At 33.6% G+C, this 25,290-nt stretch overlaps 1 protein-coding gene across 1 annotated transcript in view; it reads right to left on the reverse strand.

Annotated features, from left to right (window-relative positions):
• CCDC30 (coiled-coil domain containing 30) overlaps positions 1 to 25,290 on the reverse strand; it is a 113,863-nt gene that overhangs the window by 70,147 nt on the left and 18,426 nt on the right. Inside the window, exons 5-7 of the mRNA XM_011377981.2 lie at positions 23,446 to 23,517; positions 18,480 to 18,595; positions 16,880 to 16,978 (exon numbers count right to left, since the gene is read on the reverse strand). Of these exons, the coding sequence (XP_011376283.2) occupies positions 16,880 to 16,978; positions 18,480 to 18,595; positions 23,446 to 23,517 (287 nt within the window). The remainder of the gene's footprint in view (positions 1 to 16,879; positions 16,979 to 18,479; positions 18,596 to 23,445; positions 23,518 to 25,290) is intronic.

Raw genomic sequence — 25,290 nt, forward strand, 5'->3', positions numbered from 1 at the left:
GGTTGAAAATCTAGATTTCTAGAGTCATTCCTGCTTTACACGAGGCTTGCTTAGAGTAAATTCTTCAGCAATTCCTCTTTTAGTTATATTACCTGTTTTAAAATGCATCCTTTTTTAAAGTTGCCTTTTATAAAACAATATGCTATATGGTTTACCTTTAATCTTGTGACAACCCTACGAGATAGGGTTATTGAAACTGAGGCTCAGAGAACTTAACTGACCTACCTAAATTCACAGAGCCTGGAAATGGTAAAGCTGAGATTCAAACTGTCTGATTTCAAACTCTGTGTTCTTACATACAAATTATGCTACCTTACTTAATAATGTATAGTCAGTGATTTAATCAACAGAGGTTTCCTCTAATCCTTTGAGTTTTCTTTCCATGAGAGAAAACATTTTAGTAAGATGTAGATTTTTTTTTAAAATCAAATTTCTACACTGATGACAGGGAATATACAGTGTTTGATTGGTGAATGACTGGGGCCTAAGAGTCAGTCTGTGGTTCTCTATGAAAGGAACAGGTGATATAAAATTTATTTCAGGAGAGGAGCTACTTGGTATATTACCAAAGCTCTGAGCTTGGAGACAGAGGAGAATGCTGATGAGGAAGGCATTGGACAAAAAGGAGAGGAGGTAGGAGTGGCCATCCAAAACCACAGGAAGAGGGCAAGTGGTATTGATTTCTTCCCTTATTTCACGGAAAATTCCCATATGTCCTCAGAATGGGATTTAAGGCAATTCACACTGGCTTCCACCCACCCTACGGACTGACTGTCACTGTCCTCTAAATTGGTGATCAAAATTCTAAATTGGTGAACTCACTTCCAGTTCTCTCTTCCAAATATGTGCTGGTTATGTCTCCTGATAGACCTTTCCAAGATGGCAGGACAAGCAATTAAAAGGAGAGACAAGTCTATGATTCTATGACCACCATAATAATCAAACACCTGCTACTTAAAGGGCTGTTCATAGCTAGTGCTGGAACTCAGCTTGTGGAAACAACAATCACCCCATTATTACTAATAAAAACACATCCTATAGCTATAACTTATTTTAAAATAAACATAAATGATAACATGAAATCCCTAAATGAGAAATGCAAAAAAGAGGAAAATAACATCCTAAATGGCAAAATACCTCACTATCAATTTTCAAATCCATCTGTACAGTATTAAGATCTGGCATCAATTGCTTTCTCCTTTCTTTCTCTTCTGACAACTCACTTTCAGATATTTTGATATTTTCTTGGCTCATTTTCAATATCTGCAGAAAGTATTTTTAGATAATTAATTCTATATATAATAAACATGCTTCCTATAAATTCTGATGACAATATTTATATGCCTAACTCAATTATAAAGTCATCTAGGGGAGCTAGAAAGCTGGGAAAACTAGTTAATGGTACCATAGTTCATAAGATACATTTTCCTTTCTGAGCTTGTTTTCTCAAGAATAAATGGAGCTGATGCTTGTCTTATGTACATCATAGCCATCAGAAGAGAAGTAAAATGTGATTTTGAAAGTATTTTGTAAATTTTAAGCACCTACCAAATATAAGGTATTATTGAAATCTTACCAAATTGATAATAATAATTACAAAAATAATGATAGCAGTTACTATTTCTTTAGTGCTTATCATATTCCAGACATTATGGTAAATTCTTTAGATGCATTATCTTATTTTGTTTTACCAGGATTCCTATGAGATTGGAGCTATTATTATGTTCTTTTTATGGAAAACATAGGTGAGGTAATTTCCCCAAGGTCACGCAGTCAGCATTAGGATTCAAACCAAGTCTAGCTTATAAGCCCTTGTTTTATTTTACTTATTTTTATTGAGGTATAACTGACATATAACATTAATTAGTTTCTGGGGTACAACATAATGATCCAATATTTGTATACTTTGGAAAATGATCACAACAGTCGAGTTGACATCCATCACCATACCTAGTTACAAAATTTGTTTTCCTTATGAGAGAACTTTCAAGATCCATTCTTCTAGCTATTTTCAAATATGCAGTGCAGTGTCATTAAATATAGTTGCCATGCAATACATTACTTTCCTCTAGTTTATTCCTTTTATAACTGGAAATTTGTACCTTTTGACACCTTTCACGCTTTCCCCACTCCTGCCTCAGGCAACCACCAATCTGTTCTCTATATCTATGAGCTCAGTTTTTGTTTGTTTGCTTTTAGATTCCACATGTAAGTAAGATCATTCAGTATCTTAATTATTTAACTTATCATAATGCCTTCAAGGCCCATTCATGTTGTTGTAAATGGCAAGACTTCATTTTCTTTTAATAGAGAAATAATATTCCATTGAGTGTACATACCACGTTTTCTTTTTCCACTCATCTATCAATGGACATTTAGGTCATGTCCATATCTTGGCTGTTGTAAATAATGCTGCAATGAACATGGGGGTGCATGTATCTTTTTGAATTACGGTTTTCATTTTCTTCAGATAAATACTCAGAAGTGGAATTCCTGGATCACATGGTAGTTCTATTTTTAATTTCTTGACCATAGTGTTTTCCATAGTGGCTGCACTAACTTATATTCCCACCAACAGTGCACAAGGGTTCCCTTTTCTCTACATCCTTGCCAACACTTGTTGTTTGTTGTCTTTTCTTTTTTCTTTTCCTCTCTTTAATCACCCTCCACCACTTCCACCCCTGACCCATGGATGTTGCCGTTTCCCCTTAAGAACTGAATCTCTGACGGCAGGGTGTCCCTTCCCACACGCTAGCAGCATGTACCCAGGGCCTGGTGCACCTGGGGCCTGGTGCACCCAGGGTATGGTCCATGGCTCCACCTGGGGTACAAACCCAGGACCTTCTGTGTTGTTTGTTGTCTTTTCAATAATAAGCATTATAACAGATGTGAGGTGATATTTCATTGTGGTTTTGATTTGCATTTCCTTGATGACTGGTCATGTTGAGCATCTTTTAATGTACCTGTTGGCCAACTGTTTGTCTTCTTCGGAAAAAATGTCTATTCATATCTTCTGCCCAGTTTGAAATCAGATTTTTTTTTTTTTGCTGAGTTTTGTATAAGTTCTCTATATATTTGGATAATAACCCCTTATTAGATATATGATTTGCATATATTTTCTCACATTTGGTAGGTTGCCTTTTCATTTTGATGCTGATTTTCTTTGCTGTGAAGAAACCTTTTAGTTTGATGTAGTCCCATTTGTTTACTTTTGGTGTCAGATCTAAGAAATCAATGCCAAGACCAATGTTAAGGAGCTTACTGTCTGTGTTTTTTTTCTAGTTTTATGATTTCAGGTCTTATGTTCAAGTCTTTAATCCATTTTGAGTTGAGTTTTCCATCTGGAGTAAGATAGTGCTCCAGTTTCATTTTTTTGCATGTGGCCATCCAGTTTTCCCAATACAATTTATTTAAAAGACTGTCCTTTCCCCATTGTATATTCTTGGCTCCTCTGTCATAAATTATTTGACCATATATGCATGGGTTTATTTCTGGGATCTCTATCCTGTTCCATTGATCTGTGTCTGTTTTTATGGCAATACTATGCTGTTTTGATTACTATAGCTTTGTAATATAGTTTGAAATAGGGGAGCAAGATGCCTCTAGCTTTGTTCTTCTTTCTTAAGATTTCTTTGGCTCTTCGAGGTCTTTTGTGGTTCCATACAAATTTCCGTGAAAAATGCCATTGGACTTTTGATAGAGATTGCATTGGGTAGTATGGACATTTTAACAATGTTAATTCTTCCAATCCATGAACATGGAATATTTTTCTATTTATCCATGTCTTCTTCAGTTTCTTTCATCAATGTTTTATAGTTTTCAATGTACAGGTCTTTCACCTCCTTGGTTAAATTTATTCCTAGGGTTTTTTTTTTTTTATGTAATTGTAAAAGAGACTATTTTCTTAATTTCTTTTTCTGATAGTTTGTTATTAGTGTATAGAAACACAACAGATTTTTGTATATTGATTTGTATCCTGCAACTTTACTGAATTCATTTATTAGCTGTAACAGTATTTTTGGTGGAGTCTTTAGGGTTTTCTATATATAATACCATGTCATCTGCAAATAGTGACAGTTTTACTTCTTCCTTTCCAATTTTATGCCTTTTATTTCTTTTTCTTGCCTAATTGCTCTGGCTAGGACTTCCAATACTATGTTGAATAAAAGTGACAAGAGTGTGTACTCTTGTCTTGTTCCTGACCTTAGAGAAAAAAATTTTAGCTTTCCGCCATTGAGTTTATATATAGTCTTTATTATGTTTAGGTATGTCCACTCTGTTGAGAGTTTTTATTGTAAATGGATGTTGGATTTTGTCAAATGTTTTCTATTCAGAATTAAGTTTCAACAGAAATTTCAATTTAGTTTTTAGTTTAATTCAGAGACTAAAATATTCACTTACTTAAGCCAAAGGAAAAAAAGGGTTGATTTACCAAAAAATTTTATCTAATTAAATTTGGGGGCAAGTATTCTAGAGCTTTGCTTGTATTTCTAGATTCATAACTTACTGCCAGATGTGTATTAATTTAACCTATAGATTTTTTTTAAAAAATTAATCCATTAGTTTATAAAGTTGATTATCAATAATTTACCTTTCACATATTTAATCACAAACTGATGAGTCAGAAAAAAGGGAAGCATTACAGGAAAAATGGATGCTAAAACCTAAGTGTAACTTTTATAAATCTTCCTGTCTACTGATATGGACAAAAGACCTGTGCAAGAATCATGTTGCCTTATTAGCAGCAGTGTACAAGTATACAGAGAAGGATACATTTTTCCCCCCAAAGCAGCCTCTTCTTCTTCACCAGCCACCATCTGCACTGGTGAATGTATTTGCACATCCACACATGACATGGTGATGCATTCAACACTTAAAGCAAGAGTCTCCTTAGCCTTACTCTTACACCATCTGAGATACCACAGTACAAAGGGCAGGAAACATTTCAACTCCTAAAACTGAACATTCCCCTCATTTACTTTATGTTTTCTCAATATTAGAATGTCGTGTGTTTTAATGCTATAACTTTTAGAAGATAACTTCAAAAGAATATATATTTAAAACTTACCATAATTGTGGCACACTAAATATAGTTATGCATTTAGTCAATTTACATATTTTATGACCACCAACCAAAGTTTAAAACAGAAAAACACAGGAAAGGGACAGCAAATAATATGAGAAATGAGCAATAGTATACATAGAGACCTCTGGGTAGCTGAAGGGAGCCTACCTCATCTGTCAGCCGGCAGTAAACAAAGAGGAGGACTAATGGACTTGCTAGAGAAGAGCCTCATTGGCACCGGGTAGCTGCCAACGACTCTGGAGAACTGTGTAACAGCTCAGAATTTTCCACTATCAATGTTCCACTGTCTAAAAGGTCCAGTTAATGCTCTGAACCACTGTACCTCCCAGGCTCAATATGACAAATGTTACTGCCATCCCCCTGTGTGCTTGCATTGTGCTGTACCCTCTCACAGGCACAGTCAAATGAGATGGCAAATGTAGGCACTGTAAAGAATGAAATACGGCCTGGTCATCACTTTCAGGGAGAGACGGTTCGTGTGGTCAGTGCTGGGCATGCTATAACTCCCATGAGTTAAAATTAATCCCTAATATAAATACTCTCTACAAATACTCACAAGGGTTGATATGGTGTAGAAAATGAGTTCTAGGGCTAGACAAACCTGGATCAACTCCTTTAAGTTTGCTCAGATGTGAAATAGGAATTCTCCTTCCTACTTTGGAGAGGGCTGTTACAGGGATTACACAAGATTATGTTTGTAAAACACCTAGAACAGATCGCGTCAGATGACAGATGCTCAATATGTTGTGGTTACTATTATTCCTGCCAGATACCTAACATTTCTTCTATTTTAAGCATTTTCTCTGAGAACACACATATTAGCACTAAGATGGTCTACTGAACGGTAAATCTATCTGCCTACAGAAATGGGCAAGGAACACAGTCATACCTTGAGGAGCCTGCTTGATTTAAGGGAGTAGTTTTCTTAATTATTTGTCCTTTTTAAGTCACACTCTACCCCACCATTTGTTTTCAAAATAAATCTCATAAGGAAACGGTCTAACAGAGTGCCCAAAGTGGAGGCTTCTCTGGTTCTTGGAGGTAGAAGAACTAGAGATTTGCATCCGTGGAACAGCAAGGATCCTTGCAATATAATTTGAAAATCACAATGACAAAAACAGGTTTTGTAGTCAGTTGAAATTTGAAATTCTTGACTTTCACATTTATGAATTTGTGAGCTTGGTTCCCTCATTTGTAAAGCAGGATAAACAATACCTACCTACCAGAATTTCTGTTAACATTAAATGAGTGATGTCATACCTCCAGGAGTAATGTCATTACATTATAGGCACACAGATCTTAGTTTCCATTCTTTTACTTTTTTTGGTAGGAAAATTAAAATAAAGTAGTCAGAGCTAAAGAATGAGGCACCTGAGTGCCCATTTAAAGCTGATCCATACCAAGGAAAGCAGGGAACAAGGTCAAGATCTGAAAACCAGCTGTGGAAAAGACTGTCACTCATTACCTACTTATTACTGCACTTAGTTCACTTAATTCCTCTGCTGAGAATGATCCTTTAGTTAATACTTATTGATATCACCATTGCCGGGCTGAACAGCAGTAAGGAAGCTTAAAGTTTTTATTTCATGAAAGATCGAGCGAGAACTCTGAAGGCAAAAATCTATTTAGCTATGTTATCATTCACCAGGAAATGGCTTTAAAAGGTCATTTAACTATTATTGGTTATTTATTCACTATTATTGATTATTTATTCACCTTCAAAGAGAAGGAATGTTTATTTACAATATTTCTTATTAGCCCATTTCAGCTAGCTCTCTGTGGGATGAAGTGAAAGGATCATTGAAGAGTCAATATAAAGTTTTATTATTTTAGAAAACCATACATATTTCATATCTTGATGACAAGGAAAAGAAAACTGGTTTACAACACAGCCTAACAACACACTCTTAAACAACCAATGGATCAAAGAGGGAATCACAAAAGAAATTACGAAATCCTTGGAGATAAATGAATGAAAGTGCAACAACTAAAACTTATAAGATGCAATGAAAGCAGTGTTAAGGGGAAATTTATAGCTATAAATGCTTAAAGAATTTATCCCATATACTGGGATTTAACCCATATACTGGGATAATTGGACATCCACATGGAAAAAGTGAAGATGGACCCTTATCTAACAGCATATGTAAACATTAACTCAAAACGGATCAAAGACTTAAATGTAAGAACTAACACTATAATATTCATAGAAGAAAACATAGGAGAAAAGCTTCATGACATTTCAATTTGGCAATAATTTCTTAGATATAACATCAAAGGCACACACAGACAAAAAAAGAAAAAATAGACAAACTAGATTTCATGAAAATTAAAACTCCTATATATTAAAGAATACTATCAACAAAGTGAAAGGCAACCCATGGAATGAGAAAAATATCTACAAATTATATATATATATGATAAGGAATTAATATAAGCAGAACACAGAATTAAAACTCAACAACATAAAAACAAATAACCTGGTTTAAAAAATGGGCAAAGGACTTGAATAGATATTTCTCCAATTAAGAATTAATTTCTCCAGTAAGCACATGTAAAGATTCTCAACATCATTACTTATTAGGCAAATATAAATCAAGACTACAGTGAGATATCACCTTATACCCATTAGGATGGCTACCATCAAAAAACCAGAAAGTAACAAGTGTTTATAAGGATGTGGAGAATCTGGAATCTTTGTACATTGTTGGTGGGAATGTAAAATGGTGCAGTCATTTTCACAGTGGAAAATAGTATGGTGGTTCCTCAGCAAAATTAAACAGAGAATTGCTGTGTAATCTAGCAATTCTGCTTCTGGGTATATACCCCCAAAAGAATTGAAAGCAGGGATATTAATAGGTATTTGTACACTTATGTTCATATCAGTGTTATTCACAACAGCCAAAAGGTTGAAGCAACCCAAGTATCTATTGACAGATGAATGGATAAACAAAATGTGGTACAGACTTACAATGGAATAATATTCATCCTTAAAAAGAAAGGAAATTCTGACATGCTACAACATGGATGAATTGAAGCCATTGCACTAATTAAAATAAGCAAGTCACAAAAGGACAAGTAGTGTATTATTCCACTTATATGAGGTATCTAGAGGAGTCAAAATTATAGAGATAGAAAGTAAAGTGGTGGTCACCTGGGGCTGTTGGCGGAGGAGGAGGGCTGAGCGAGGAGTTATTGTTTAATGGGTGAGAGTTTCGGTTTTGCAAAATAAAGAGCGTTTTGGAGTTGCACGGTGGTAATGGTTGCGCAATATGCATGTGCTTAATATCATTGAACTGTACACTTAAAAATAGTTAACAAGGTAAATTTTCTGTTACGTGTATTTTACAACAGTAAAAATAAAAAAAATTGAAAAAAAAGAAAGTAAAACAAAGACTTTTGCAGACAGACAAAACCAGAGAGTTTATCACTAGAAGTGTTAAATCACATTCTTCAGGCTAAAGAAGTATGGTACCAGATGGAAACATAGATCTAAAACAAGCAATGATAAACTCTAGATATGGTTAATATGTGGTCAAATATAAAATACTTTTTTTTTAATCAAAAAATCACTTTAAAAGATAATAGACTAAAACAAAATTAAAACAACTACATACTATGGGGCTTATAATAGCAGATGTTGGTTTCTTTTTTTTCTTAACAGTTCATTCCTCAATTTCTCTCTTTCTGTTCTCATTTTACCACAAGCATCAAAGATAAAACAGACTGCACCTTCCACATTTTGTCTGGCAATCACCTCAGCTAAATATCCGAGTTTATCACTTATAGTTTTACTTTCTACACAATGGTAGAGTATAATTCAGCCAAATGCTCTGCTGCTTTATAACAAGGATAATATTTTCCCCAGAGTCCAATAATGTGTTCCTCATTGCTGTCTGAGGACTCACCAGAAGCACCTTTGATGTTGATATTTCTAGCAACATTCTGTTCATGGCAATCCATGTATATTCTCTATGGTGATAACACTTTCCCAATAGTTTTCACTTCTTTCTGAGCTCTCACCAGATTCACCTTTAAGGTCCCTATTTATACCAATAGTCTCTTCAAGGCAATTTAGGCTGTTTCTATCTAGCACCTCAAAATTATTCCAGCCTTATACATAACACAATTCCAAAGCCATTTCTACAGTTTTAGGTATTTGTTATAGAAGCACCTTACTTTTTGGTACCAAAATCTGTATGAGTTTCCTAGGGCTGCCACAAACTAGGTGGCTTAAAATAAGAGAAATTTATTCTCTCACAGTCCTGAGGCCAGAACTCTAAAATCAAGGTGTCAGCAAGACCATGTTCCTTTTGAGACTGTGGGTAGAATCTTTCATTGCCCCTTCCTAGCTTCTAGTCATGGCCATCCATTCTTGATGTTCCTTGGTTTGCAGATGCATCACTCCAATCTCTGCCTGTGTCATCACATGGCACTCCCTGTGTGTTTCTGTCTTCACATGACATTTTACCTTCTTAAAAGCACACCAGTTATATTGGGTTAGAGTGCATCCTAATGACCTCATCTTAACTTGATTACATTTGCAAAGACCTATTTCTGAATAAGATCACATTCACAGGTATAGGGGGTTAGGACTTAAACATATTTGGGTGGGGGAGAGCACAGTTCAGCTTATAACTGAGACCAATAAACAGAATATATAAAGAGCTCTTGCAACTCAACAATAAAAAGATAAAACTCCATTAAAAATTGGTAAAGTGTTTGAATAGTCATTTCCCCAAAAAGATATATAAATGGTTAATAAACACATGAAAAGATGCTTAATATCATTAGTCATTCAGGCAGTGCAAATCAAAATCCCCCCACAACTACATCAAATGCTGATGAAGGTGTGGAGAAACTAGAACTCTCATACACTGCTGATGAGAATGTTAAATGGTGAAGCTCCTATGAAAAATAATTTAGCAATTCTTCAAAAGGTTAAACATAGAGTTAACATATGGCCCAGAAATTCTACTCCTAGGTACACACTCAAGAGAAATGAAAACATGGCCATACAAAATTTGTACATGAATGTTCATAGCAGCATTATTCATAATAGCCACAAAGTGGAAACTACCAAATGTCTATCAATTGATAAATAAAAAACAAAATGTGGTATATATTCACATAATGGAATATTATTCTCCTACAGAAAGAGATAAAGAACTGATTCATGCTACAATATGGTTGAATTTTGAAAACACTCTGCTAACTGAAAGAAGACCAATGCAAAAGGCCATATAGTATATGATTCCATTCCTATGAAATGAACAGGATAGGTAAATTCATAGAGACAAAAAGTAAATTAGCTGTTGCCAAAGAGCTGGGGGGCTGGGGAATGAGAAATGATTACTAATGGGTATGAGGTTTCTTTCTGGGGTAATGAAAATATTCTAGAACTAGATAGTGGTGATAATTGTACAATACTAAAAACTACTGAATTGATACTTTAAAAAGGTGAGTTTTATAGTGTGTAAATTATATTTCGATTTTTAAAAAGAATAACTTTAAATATGTGCAAGATCTGCATGCTGAAAACTATGAAACATTGCTGTGATAAATTACAGAAGACTCAAATGAATGGAAAGACAGGCCATATTTACACATTAGAGGACTCTATATTGTTAAAATATAAATTTTCCCTAAATTGATTTAAAGATTCAATGCGATCCCAATCAAAATCCTAGCAGGCATTTTTGACAAAGTTGACAGCCTGATTCTAAAATGAATATGCAAATATAAAAGACCTAGAGTAGCCAAAACAACTTTGAAAAAAAAAAAGTTGGAGATGTTTTCTTTCTGATTTCAAGACTTACAAAAAATGACAGCATGGTATTAGCCTAAGAACAAACATATAGACTAATGGAACAGAATAAAGTTCAGAAATAGACTTGCATAATTAATTTTTAATAAAGGTGCCAATGTATTAAAAAAGGAAATAACTGTCTTTTCAATAAATGGTTCTGGAATAACCAGACATATATTTGGAAATAAATGAACCTCAACCTTTACTTTGCACCATATACAAAAATAATCTCCAATAGACCATAAACCTAAATGTGGAAGCTAAAATTGTAATACCTTTAGAAGAAAAGAAAGGAAAAATATTTTGTGACCTTGGCAGAGGCAGATATTTGTTAGTTAGGCTTTTTGTGCCCTATCATAAAACTATAAAAGGAAACACTGATGAATGTGATCTCCATCAAATTTGAAAAACAACTACTCTTAAAAAATAATAAAAAAATAAAAACAACTACTATTCATAAAACATTGTTAAGAAAATGAAAAGACAAGCCATCGACTGAGAGAAAATATCTGAAATACATACACCCAATGAAGGACTGATATCCAAAATATATAAAGAATTTACTATTCAGTATAAAGAATACATATAATTCAATTTAAAATGAGCAAAATATTTGAACAGATGTTTCACAAAAGAACATACACAAATGGCCAATGGATGTTGGTTTCTTTTTTTTCTTAACAGTTCATTCCTTAATTTCTCTCTTTCTGTTCTCATTTTACCACAAGCATCAAAGATAAAACAGACTGCACCTTCCACATTTTGTCTGGCAATCACCTCAGCTAAATATCCGAGTTTATCACTTATAGTTTTACTTTCTACACAATGGTAGAGTATAATTCAGCCAAATGCTCTGCTGCTTTATAACAAGGATAATATTTTCCCCAGAGTCCAATAATGTGTTCCTCATTGCTGTCTGAGGACTCACCAGAAGCACCTTTGATGTTGATATTTCTAGCAACATTCTGTTCATGGCAATCCATGTATATTCTCTATGGTGATAACACTTTCCCAATAGTTTTCACTTCTTTCTGAGCTCTCACCAGATTCACCTTTAAGGTCCCTATTTATACCAATAGTCTCTTCAAGGCAATTTAGGCTGTTTCTATCTAGCACCTCAAAATTATTCCAGCCTTATACATAACACAATTCCAAAGCCATTTCTACAGTTTTAGGTATTTGTTATAGAAGCACCTTACTTTTTGGTACCAAAATCTGTATGAGTTTCCTAGGGCTGCCACAAACTAGGTGGCTTAAAATAAGAGAAATTTATTCTCTCACAGTCCTGAGGCCAGAACTCTAAAATCAAGGTGTCAGCAAGACCATGTTCCTTTTGAGACTGTGGGTAGAATCTTTCATTGCCCCTTCCTAGCTTCTAGTCATGGCCATCCATTCTTGATGTTCCTTGGTTTGCAGATGCATCACTCCAATCTCTGCCTGTGTCATCACATGGCACTCCCTGTGTGTTTCTGTCTTCACATGACATTTTACCTTCTTAAAAGCACACCAGTTATATTGGGTTAGAGTGCATCCTAATGACCTCATCTTAACTTGATTACATTTGCAAAGACCTATTTCTGAATAAGATCACATTCACAGGTATAGGGGGTTAGGACTTAAACATATTTGGGTGGGGGAGAGCACAGTTCAGCTTATAACTGAGACCAATAAACAGAATATATAAAGAGCTCTTGCAACTCAACAATAAAAAGATAAAACTCCATTAAAAATTGGTAAAGTGTTTGAATAGTCATTTCCCCAAAAAGATATATAAATGGTTAATAAACACATGAAAAGATGCTTAATATCATTAGTCATTCAGGCAGTGCAAATCAAAATCCCCCCACAACTACATCAAATGCTGATGAAGGTGTGGAGAAACTAGAACTCTCATACACTGCTGATGAGAATGTTAAATGGTGAAGCTCCTATGAAAAATAATTTAGCAATTCTTCAAAAGGTTAAACATAGAGTTAACATATGGCCCAGAAATTCTACTCCTAGGTACACACTCAAGAGAAATGAAAACATGGCCATACAAAATTTGTACATGAATGTTCATAGCAGCATTATTCATAATAGCCACAAAGTGGAAACTACCAAATGTCTATCAATTGATAAATAAAAAACAAAATGTGGTATATATTCACATAATGGAATATTATTCTCCTACAGAAAGAGATAAAGAACTGATTCATGCTACAATATGGTTGAATTTTGAAAACACTCTGCTAACTGAAAGAAGACCAATGCAAAAGGCCATATAGTATATGATTCCATTCCTATGAAATGAACAGGATAGGTAAATTCATAGAGACAAAAAGTAAATTAGCTGTTGCCAAAGAGCTGGGGGGCTGGGGAATGAGAAATGATTACTAATGGGTATGAGGTTTCTTTCTGGGGTAATGAAAATATTCTAGAACTAGATAGTGGTGATAATTGTACAATACTAAAAACTACTGAATTGATACTTTAAAAAGGTGAGTTTTATAGTGTGTAAATTATATTTCGATTTTTAAAAAGAATAACTTTAAATATGTGCAAGATCTGCATGCTGAAAACTATGAAACATTGCTGTGATAAATTACAGAAGACTCAAATGAATGGAAAGACAGGCCATATTTACACATTAGAGGACTCTATATTGTTAAAATATAAATTTTCCCTAAATTGATTTAAAGATTCAATGCGATCCCAATCAAAATCCTAGCAGGCATTTTTGACAAAGTTGACAGCCTGATTCTAAAATGAATATGCAAATATAAAAGACCTAGAGTAGCCAAAACAACTTTGAAAAAAAAAAAAGTTGGAGATGTTTTCTTTCTGATTTCAAGACTTACAAAAAATGACAGCATGGTATTAGCCTAAGAACAAACATATAGACTAATGGAACAGAATAAAGTTCAGAAATAGACTTGCATAATTAATTTTTAATAAAGGTGCCAATGTATTAAAAAAGGAAATAACTGTCTTTTCAATAAATGGTTCTGGAATAACCAGACATATATTTGGAAATAAATGAACCTCAACCTTTACTTTGCACCATATACAAAAATAATCTCCAATAGACCATAAACCTAAATGTGGAAGCTAAAACTGTAATACCTTTAGAAGAAAAGAAAGGAAAAATATTTTGTGACCTTGGCAGAGGCAGATATTTGTTAGTTAGGCTTTTTGTGCCCTATCATAAAACTATAAAAGGAAACACTGATGAATGTGATCTCCATCAAATTTGAAAAACAACTACTCTTAAAAAATAATAAAAAAATAAAAACAACTACTATTCATAAAACATTGTTAAGAAAATGAAAAGACAAGCCATCGACTGAGAGAAAATATCTGAAATACATACACCCAATGAAGGACTGATATCCAAAATATATAAAGAATTTACTATTCAGTATAAAGAATACATATAATTCAATTTAAAATGAGCAAAATATTTGAACAGATGTTTCACAAAAGAACATACACAAATGGCCAATGGGCACATCAAGACATACTTACTCATTGTCATTAGACACTCTAGGAAGTCAAATTAAAACAACGAGATACCACTACATGTCCACCAGAATAACTAAAATTAAAAAGACTGATGACAACATTGGTGAAGATGAGGAGCAATTGAAAGCTCCAAACCATTGTTGGTAGGAATGTAAGACAGTACAATGAATTTGGAAAACAGTCTAGCAGTTTCTTATAAAATTAAACATATACTTATTCTATGACTTGGTAACTCCATTTGAGGTATTTATCCAAGAAATGAAAAAAAAAAGACAAAAATTGGTATGTGAATACTAGTAGCAGTTTTATTCATAGCAGTCAAAATTTGGAAACAAACTGATTGTCTATCAACCCGTGGGTGAATAGATAATTATTAATAATAATAAAATAATAATAATAAATAATCCATATACAGGAATATTACTCAGCAACATAAAAAATGAACTACTGATAGAGGCAACAACATGGATAAATCTCAAAAGCATTAGTATAAGTGAAAGAAACCAAATACAAAGGAGTATATACAAGATGATTCCATTTATTTGAAGTTCTAGACAACATATGGTAATAGAAAGTGAAGTTGGGGAATTGATAGCAAAGTGTGAGGGAACGTTTTAGGCTAATGGATATGTTTTCTTTCTTGATTGCAGTGCTTTGTGGTTATATATACGTATGCATTTGTCAAAACTTATTGAGCACAACTCTTAAAACACATATGTTTATGTTGTATTAAATATTTCAATAAAATTAATTTTATAAAAGAAATACAAATGACTTTTAAACATGAAAAATGCTCAATCTCACTATAAATAAATAAAAATTAACACTACACTGAAATACGCATTCTCACCTATCATTTAGTAAAAATACAAAAGTTTGACAATGCATTCAGTTGGTGAATTTTTTAGGAAACTGGCATTTCTGTATCCAGAAATGGTACAATATCTACTGAGTAGTATATGGCAATATCTACCAAAATTACCAATGTATCTACCCTCTAACCACAATATCCCATTTCTGTGACTCTATCTTACTGAAACATCTCTCTCTATATGCAAAGGACTGGAAACAACCCAAGGGTTCATCAACAGAGGACTGGTTAAATAAATTATAGTACATCCCCACAACAGAATGCTAGACTGCTCTAAAGAATAAGAAAGATATCTTTTTATGATATGGAAGGATTTCCAGGAGCATTTCAGTAAAAAAAAGAGAAACTAAGAAAGGAGGAAATCTGAATAATACTCAAATTGCTTGTATTTGAATAAAGAAATACTGGAAGGATAAATAAGAAACTAATAAAAATGGTCACCAATAAATCAACTTGCTTTAAATTATAGCAACACTGGGTTCTTTGGGAATAATTTTGGTAAAAGTTACTGAAGTCCTACCTGGAAATTCCTTCTCTCCTTCTCTCCCTCCCTCCTTCCTTCCCTTCCTCTCTCTCTCTCTACAAAAATGCACTATTTGCCTGCAAGGAGGTTTTGGAAGACAGAAAGGATACTAGTTCCTTTGCTGGGGAGCCAAGAAATCCTATGGCTTTAATTTTCCTGATACCTAAGAGGTCTGGGATATATGGCCCAGGGAGTTACAATAAAAACATTGACAAATAATGAGGTTCGAAGTATTAAATATGTTTATTGGGCTTTTATATTGTTTTGAGAATTGCTGTGCATACTCTTTCCTCATTTGCTACTTGGGTTGTTTACCTTATCCTTGCTAATTGGCGTTAGCTCTTCATATAATAAAAATGCCTGTTGCTTATCTGTAATAAATGCTATTGTCCTTGGTCGGGGTAGTGGGAGAGCTCTGGTGAATAATATCCCTCAGAAACAAGGGATATCACTCATTTTAGTTTTGTGAATAATATCCCTCAGAAACAAGGGATATCTGGTGAATAATATCCCTCAGAAACAAGGGATATCACTCATTTTAGAAGAAAGGCTGCCCCAAAGCAGTCTAGCTCCTTGGCCTGAATGTCTGAAACAGCCTTATCTAAAACACATTGGTTCTTGTTTAAATTTGTCTTTAGTTAGATCACTTTGCCTACCACTTCAGAGGCCGATCATGCTGAAAAGACTAGACATTGTACGCACTGGATCCTAATGTATTCTCTACGATATTTTACTAAGTTCAGTGTGGTTCCAACTCCCTATTCCCTCACCATTGGTCGTTTCTACAAATCAACTCTATTTTGATGATTAAAAATACCCAAATTGGTTGCATCGTTGTAAGAGTCTCTTTGTCTTTAAAGAAACAATCCTTTATATTCTTCATATTCATTGTTCCCTAAGTGGCAGAAGTGAATAGATACACATCCTCTTTGCCCCAATTTCTTCCTCCATTCTAACTGGCTGAGCAATAGAAAAAGACAGGCAAAAAGAAGAGAGCCAATGATCAGCATCATTTGCTCTGGTGTACTGTAAAAATGTGACTCCCTTAAAAATTAGAAATCAGAAAACAAAAGAACATAAAAATACCTGTGCTTTCTGTTCAGCATCCACAGTTTTCCCAGGGGAGTGGTTTCCAAGTTGCTTATTCTCTTGAGATTCACAAATGTCTCCTTTAAGCCTTTCAACCTAAAATACAAAAGTTGGAAGTGGGGAGCTTCTTTGTTTTTAAAATATACAACTAATGCATGAACATATTCTTCATGTAGAAAATTCAGACAACACAGAATTAATATTTTCTTTCACATAACCTTATCCCACAATCTCTTTCCTCTTTTCAGAAGTAATACTTTTTGCGATATACCTTTCCTGAAGTTTATCTCACATACACATATAAATATATATCAGTATTAGATATGTAAATTTATAAAGACAACTTGATTGCAGTTTTAAATTATGATAAAATATATGGAACATAAAATTTACCATGTTAACCATTTTTAAGTATACAGCTTAGTAGCATTAAACATATTCACATTATTATGAAACCATCATCATCATCCATCTCCAGAATTCTTTTCATCTTGCAAAACTGAAACTCTAAACTCATTAGACAATAGCTCTTCATCCTGCCCTTCCCCCTAGCCCTTAGAAACCACCATTCTATTTTGACTACCCTAAGTACCTCAAATAACTGAAATCATACACTATTTGTCTTTTTTGTGACTTGCTTATTTCATTTAGCATATTTTCAAGGTTTGTCTATGTTGTAACATATGTCAGAACTCCCTTTTTAAAGATAAACAATATTCCATTGTATGTATATACCACATTTTGTTTATCCATTCATCTGTCAATAGAAACTTGGGTTGCTTCAACCTTTTAGCTATTGTGAATAACAATGTTATGAACATAAATGTACAAATATTTGATAAAGTCCCTGTTTCCAATTCTTTTGGGAATATACCCAGAAGCAGAACTGCTGGATTATATGGCAATTCTATGTTTAGAAAGTACCATATTGTTTTCCACTGTGGCTTCCCCCTTGTACATTCTCATCAATAATGTACAAGGGTTCTAATTTCTCCATATCCTCATTAACATTTGTTATTTTTTGTTGTTTTGATCACAGCCATCCTAATGGGTATTTATTTATTCTTGCAACAAAATTTCTTGAGCACTTGGTATATGCCAGGCCTTGTGTTACAGACACTAGAGATATTACTGTGAAATGAACGTAAACTAAAATTGAAGAGATATATATCCAGAACTTGAAAGTATATATTAAAAACCAATAAATTGCTAAGGAGAAATAGTTTAAAAATGTAATACAACTAAGGGTGTAGTATTAATAATCTCAAACTTATCCAATATAATAGAGTAATAATTTCTATTTGGTAAATGTGTTAAGTATAAACTATTATCTAAATCATTATTAAAAAGAAAAATCCTAAATTGCCACAATAGCAACAAGATTACTGTTTAGCATAGATAATTAAGATGTATAATATATAAATACTGATAGAATGCATTCAGGTTAAAGTATGGCATCTTCCTGGGATGCTAGATCCACCAGTCTCCGTCCTCACTAATGACCAATAGGTGACATATATCTATGTTGCTCCACTGTTGATTGTTATTCTGTACACATTTAAATAAATTCTATGAACAAACTAAATTAAATACTTACCACTTCTCCAAACACTTTTTTTTCTGAGTTAAGTGATCGTACCCGATTTCTTAAAGCCAGGATTTCCTCATCTAGTCTTTGATTGTGTTCCTTTGCTTTCTTTAGGTCAACTGAATCTAAAACAGAGAGAAGAACTCAGTCTACTCAATGGGATCAAAGTTTTAATTTGGGAGTACTAACTCTAAAACTGAAGAAAGTGCTATTTCCTGCCCTTCTTGTCATGTCCCTGCATATGTGATTCTCTGCACAAGAGTGCCACTAGACTGTCAAGTCCAGCCCTGGAATATTCTACCAACCTAATGAAACAACAGAATGTTTTTTATTTCTCACATCAAGACTAATAAATTGGAATTTTTGAGTGTGGGGTTTCCAGCAATAGAGGTTCTTCCAGGACCTGGAATTTTAAAATGATTGAGCCTATCTTCTAAAAGTTAAATGACAGACAACGATCTTCCTGGCTTCCTTGTAGTCTTGTCTCTTAAACACCTCATATACTCATAGATACTTCTTTTCAACTCATAGCAGCGAGGCCCCCATAGATGACTGAAGTAGTGAGCTAGGAGCAGTGAATGGACAGATTTTCCAAGTTAAATCAAGTTAATTCATCAAAGCCATCTTTCTGCGTGTAGCGCCACTGCCATGAAAATGGTAGCCCACTCTCAGCTTAGCACTTCATGTTAAGACTTGCTCCTTCTTGCACTCATCAAAGTTTCAATAACACACGCTTGCTGCCTGTAACTTTCCTGAATTTGTAGCGGTTTCCTTTTAGCCATTTTTCGGGTATGTTTCCCTTATTTTTCTTTTGCTGCTTTAAAGTCTTTTTGTTTTCCTTCTTCATTGCCTGTTTTTATTTAACTTGTATTAATTTTTTCTTTCTTTATTTTTTTCTCCCTTGCTACACTCTTTTTCCTTCTTAGTATGTAAATTTTCTTAAATTTACATACATACTAAATGCTGAAAACATCAAAAAGAAATTAAATTATTTATAATCAATATATATAAAACATATAATATATGTATAACATAAATAAGATATATTCACAATCCATTTATATATGATTTGTTCTATTTTGGCCTATGCAATTAAAAAAATTTAAATGTTATACTGTCTGCAATGTTATTGTCTGCAACTTTACGAGTTGCAAATATATCATGAATATTGTGACCGGATAATCTTTATAAAGTCATTTTCCATTCTGTATTTGGAACTATTTTATAATGGAGGTTTAATTTATATACAACATAATGTACATATCTTAAGTATTCATTCAAATCAATGAACTTTGACAATTTTATATATCTGCGAACTTCCCTCCAAAAAGATATAGAACATTTCCATCACCCCATGAAGCTCTCTCACATCTTTTTCAGTCAGTTCTCCACTCCCACTTTCTCTCACAACCATTTCTTTATCACTTCTATCACCATAGGTTGGTTTTGCTTGTTCTTGGTTTTCATATAAATGAACTCTTACAATATACATGTTTTTTTGTGTCTGGTTTATTTCTCTCAACATATATAGTTTTTGGATTCATCTGTGTTGTATCAATACTTTGATCCTCTCTATCCTTTAGTCCATCTTATTAACGTATCACAATTTGTTTATCCATTCTCTCATTTTGTTCTGCATAGTATGTCCAAATGTGCCATTATTTGTGTTGTTTTTCCCCTACTAATGAAGAATTAGGTTTGTTGACAATGTTTACTCTTATAAACAATTCCAAAATCATTATATTTGTTCATTAATCTTTAGGTGCTTATGGCATTATTTCCAAAATAAATAAATAAATAAGGCCCAGAAATGGGACAGCTGGATCAGAGCACCTGTGCATTTAAAAAATTTAATAGACACTGCCAAATTATTCTTCAAAAAGGTTGTACAGAAAGTCCTAACTTGACATCATTGATAGGTTCTTGGAAAATGTGACTTTAAGTGAAACAATATATCATGAAGCCAATTTTACCATAGGATAATTGACATAAACAAGAGTGAAGTTCCTATGGCATATTTCCGGTCACAAAAACATCACCAAACTTCTAAATAAAGACCCAAAATGTTTTTAACATTAAACACTGAAATAAATGTGAATTGTATATACATTTAAGAAAGATTAATAAAAACAATATGATTCTTTTCCAACCTGCTTATTCAAGTTTAGGGTTGAGGGTGGTCTGTGCCAGTCACCGCTACTCAGGGCGCAAAGCAGGAACCCACCCTGGACAGGATGCCCTTCAATTGCAGCACCACTCACACACACACCCACACTCGCTCAGACTAGGGCAGTTTAGACATGCTAATTCATCTCACTGCACATCTTTGTGGTGTGGGAGGAAACTGGAGTACCCAGGAAAAACTCATGCAGATATGGGAGAACGTGCAAACTCCACACAGATGGTGTCTCTGGCTGGAGTCATTATTTTTTTCCTCATCAATATTAAAACAAAATGACATTGAATAAAACAATGACACTGACCCTTTCTCCATACTGGATGTTATTGGTATATTTAATTTTCACAAATCTTAAAAATACAGTTGAATATGGACTATTTTAAACAGGTCACCAAAATCATTTGGGAAGTATTCTCTCTTCTTCAATTTTCTGGAAGAGTTTATGTAAAATCAGTATTATTTATTTCTTAAAAGTGTTTTAGAATTCACCAGTGAAGCCATCTGAGCCTAGAGTTTTCTTTATGAAAAGATTTTTAACTAAAAATTCAATCCCTTGGTAGACTTAGGGTTATCTATTTCTCCTTGAGTGAGATTTGGTAGTTTGTGCCTTTCAAGGTATGAATCCATCTCATCCATGTCATCAAATTTATTGTGATAAAGTTGTTCAAAATATTCCCTTATTATCCTTCTGATCTGTAGAAATGTTCTCTATCATTTCTTATATTGGTAATTTGTGTCTTCTCTTATTTTTTCGTGAACAATCTAGTTGGAAGTTTACCAATGTTACTGACCCTTGCAAAGAACCAGCTTTTGGTTCCACTAATTTACTCTTAATGTTCTGTTTTTAATTTTTTTGACTTCTATATATTTTTTTATTATCTCCTTTTTGCTTGCTTTGGATTTAATCTGCTTTCATTCTCGGTGTTTAAGGTAGAAGCTTAGATTCTTGAGTCCTTTTTCTTGATTTCTGGTATAAGCACAGAATGGCATAAAATTCTCTCTAAGCACTAACTTAGTTGCATCCCACAAATATCAATATTGTGTTTTCATTTTCATTCAAATTAATTCATAAAATATTTTCTATAATCCCTATTAATTTTTTCTCCAAAGGCTTTGCAATTTAGAAGTATCTTGTTTAATTTCCAAATATTTTGAGACATTCTAAACATACTTTTGTTATTCCTTTTTAGTTTAATTCTATTATGGTCAGAGAACATAATCTGTATTTCGGTTCTTCTGCATAAATTTGCTTTATGACCCAGGATGGTCCTTCTTTCTGAAAGTTCCATCTGTAGTTGAAAAGAATATAATATTCTGGTGTTTTTCTGTAATTATCAATTAGGTTATGTTGGTTGGCAGTGTTATTCGGTTTTTTATATCCTTACTGATTTCGTTTACTTGCTCTATCAATTACAAAGAAAGCAGTGTTTATTTTAGAATTGCATTCATATATTTTTTAAAAGGAGGATTAACAATTACAATGTGTGTGAGTTTACCCCCACATATCTAATCAATTCTCAGATACCAGCTGGGTGCTCTATAATTCAACTCAATTCTGATACTATCTACCCAGAAATAGTATCAGATTCCACAGGTTAAGGACTCAGAACCACAAGTCCCAGTTACTAGATAATTGGTATATTATAAAAGGATATAATTCAGGAATAGCCGAATGGAAGAGATGCATAGGGGCAAGATATGGGGAAAGGGGTGCAGAACTTCCACGCTCTCCCTGAGAGCACCACTCTCCCCAAATCTCTACATGTTCACCAACCTAGAAGCTCTCCGAACCCTTCTCTTTTGGGTTTTTGTGGAGGCTTCATAACATAGGTACAACTGACTAAATCATTGGCCATTGGTGATTGAACTCAATTTCCAACCCCTCTGCTTTTTCAGTAGATGAGGGGAAAGTTTGGGGGTGAAAAGAGGAGTGGATGAGGGCAGGGGGCGTGGACCTAAAGTTCCAACTTTCTAATCACACATTTGGTTGACTCCCCTAGTAACCACTTTCCAACCTTTGACTACCTAAGATCTCTCCAAAAGTCCTCATTAACATAACAAAAGATGCCTTTATCCTTCTCGTTGCTTAGAAAATGGCAAAGGTTTAGCAGCTCCTGTGCTGGAAATGTGGACATTGATGAAATATACATTTCCTATTTTAAATCATAATATCATAGGGGAAGACTAGTTTTAGAATTATTTAAAACTAGTAAGCATATTTAAAATTTTCGTAGTTGTTACCATTACAACACTCAAATTTCATTATATTAATTATAGCTGGTAGCATTTTTACAAAGCAAAATAAGGGCAAAATAAACAAAACAACAACAATTCTAAATCTATTGGCTTCTCCGAGAAACAAATAGATGTGAGGTGTGGTCAAATGCATTATAAAGTGTGTTGACTTCAGCTGTTCCAGTAAAACATGTATTATTTGTGTTGGCCACAGGTTTTAGATTAGACATATATGAGTTCACATACAAGCTCTAGTACTTAGTGTAGCTAGTGGCTAATTCACTTAACCTTGCCATGACTGTTTCTTTATCTATGTAATTGTAATAATAATACTCACTATTTGAAATTATTGTGATTAGAGCTAATGTATGTAAAATGCCTGGCAGAGTACCTGTTACTTAGTGAGCAACAAGTGGTAGTAATAGTAATAGTAATAGAAATCATAATAGCTCTAAAAGTACTATTATTATAATTGTTAAATAATATTATTTTAAAACATCATTTAATGTTATATGATTGTTTAATGTATTATTAAATATTATATCTGCTAAAATGACTCACCATTTTCTCTCAGCTTTGTCAAATTTTCTTTCAATTCTTCAATTTCTAGTTGAGCCTTCTTAAGTGCAGAATCTAAAAGAAAAAAATATTTGAATAAGGAGTAAATGACTACTGTAATAATCAAATTTAAAATGACTCTATTTTTGGAAAATTTTCTTTCTGATGCCTATCCTTTGAATTTCTATATAAATGTCACCTTCTCCAGAAAGCTCTTCCAGATTTCCCTCTTAGTGTTCCTACTGTACCCTACATTTATCCCTATCTCTGATCATCTAACCTTGTAATCTTTCTTGTAATCTTTCTGTTTCCCTAACCAGATTCTATGCTGAATAGTTCGGACCACTACAAAAAACAGAAGTTTTAAAGCACAGTACTACCAGTTTAGTAAAAAGAAATTACACCCAGAAATATTTAAAATTAATTCCTGCAATTAAGAATATTTAAAATTTTATCAGTAGCTGCTAGAAATATCTAAATAGCAAAATTTCAGGAAATAGGTTTTGGTACTATTATTACTAGTACCAAATTATTACTAGTCAATAATTGTATGAGGATGTCAGAATGGTATAGGGAAAGAACATGGAGCATTGGAGTCAATTGGATTTGAGTTCTTTAATCAAATTTTTATTATTTTGCCTCTTGTGGTCTACTCATTACCAGTGATATGGCTGGTGGTCTTCCTATACTGTCAAGATGAGGAAACTCCCAGATGTAAGAGACTACCATGAATCTTATAAGCGGTCATTCCTAACATGTGGCAATATCCAGAAGAAATCAGGCACAAACTTCCAAGAGACTTCTCCCAGTGGATCACACAGAATGTGCTTAATTTCTCTAGCAACAAATTGACAATACATGTGAAATGTTGTCTGCAAGAGAAGTTCATTATAGATTCAGTGCCCAAAGTTTTTAATGGGGGCTGGTCACATGTACACCATCTTCTGCCTAGGACATACCAAAATTCCAGGCTCTCAGAAGGAAACCAGGTTTTCAGCAAAAACCACATTGTTTGTATAAACAGCTTAGGCACGGTGAACCACTATTATAAGTTAGGGTATGGTGGGAATGTTTCTGTAATCCAAGTTCCCAGATGCTAGCCAAAGGCTAACCTTATAAGCAGGACTTTCTAAAGATAGCAGTGTCAGGTCTTCTATGTTAACTATTTCCTCCACAGAATGGATATACCAGATTTTGTTTAACCACTCACCAACTGAGACTTTAGGGTTGTTCCTACCTTTTGGCTATTATAAATGATAGTGCTCTGAATATACACACACTAGTCTTTTTGTGGGCATATGTTTTTACTTCTCATGGGTAGATACTTAGAAGTGGAACTGTTGGGTCATACATTAAATATCTTTGAGAAATTGTTTTCTGAAGAATCTTCACCATTTTACATTCCCATCAGCTAGTTATAAGGGTTCCAATTTCTCCACATCCTTGCCAACCTTGTTATTATCTTCTTTATTATAGCCATGAATGTCAAGTGGTAATAGTAGTGGGTGTAAAGTAGAATCTCATTATAGTTTTAACTTTCACTCACCTAATGACTAATGATATTGAGCATCTTTTCTTGTGCCTATTGGCCATTCATATATCTTCTCCAAAGAAATGTCTACTCAAATATTTTGTTCATTTTTAAATTGGGCAGTCTTTTTATAATAATATAAAATGATTCTTATAATAACACAAAATACACAAGAATTCTTTACATATTCTGGATATAAGTCCTATATCAAATATATGATTTATAAATATTTTCTCCCAGTTCATGGACTGTCTTCACTTTCTTAAAAATACAGAAGTTTTTGATTTTAAGTCCAATTTATTAGTTTTTCTCTCATC

Source organism: Pteropus vampyrus, unplaced genomic scaffold, assembly GCF_000151845.1.
Source record: "Pteropus vampyrus isolate Shadow unplaced genomic scaffold, Pvam_2.0 Scaffold326, whole genome shotgun sequence".
Lineage (NCBI taxonomy): Eukaryota > Metazoa > Chordata > Mammalia > Chiroptera > Pteropodidae > Pteropus > Pteropus vampyrus.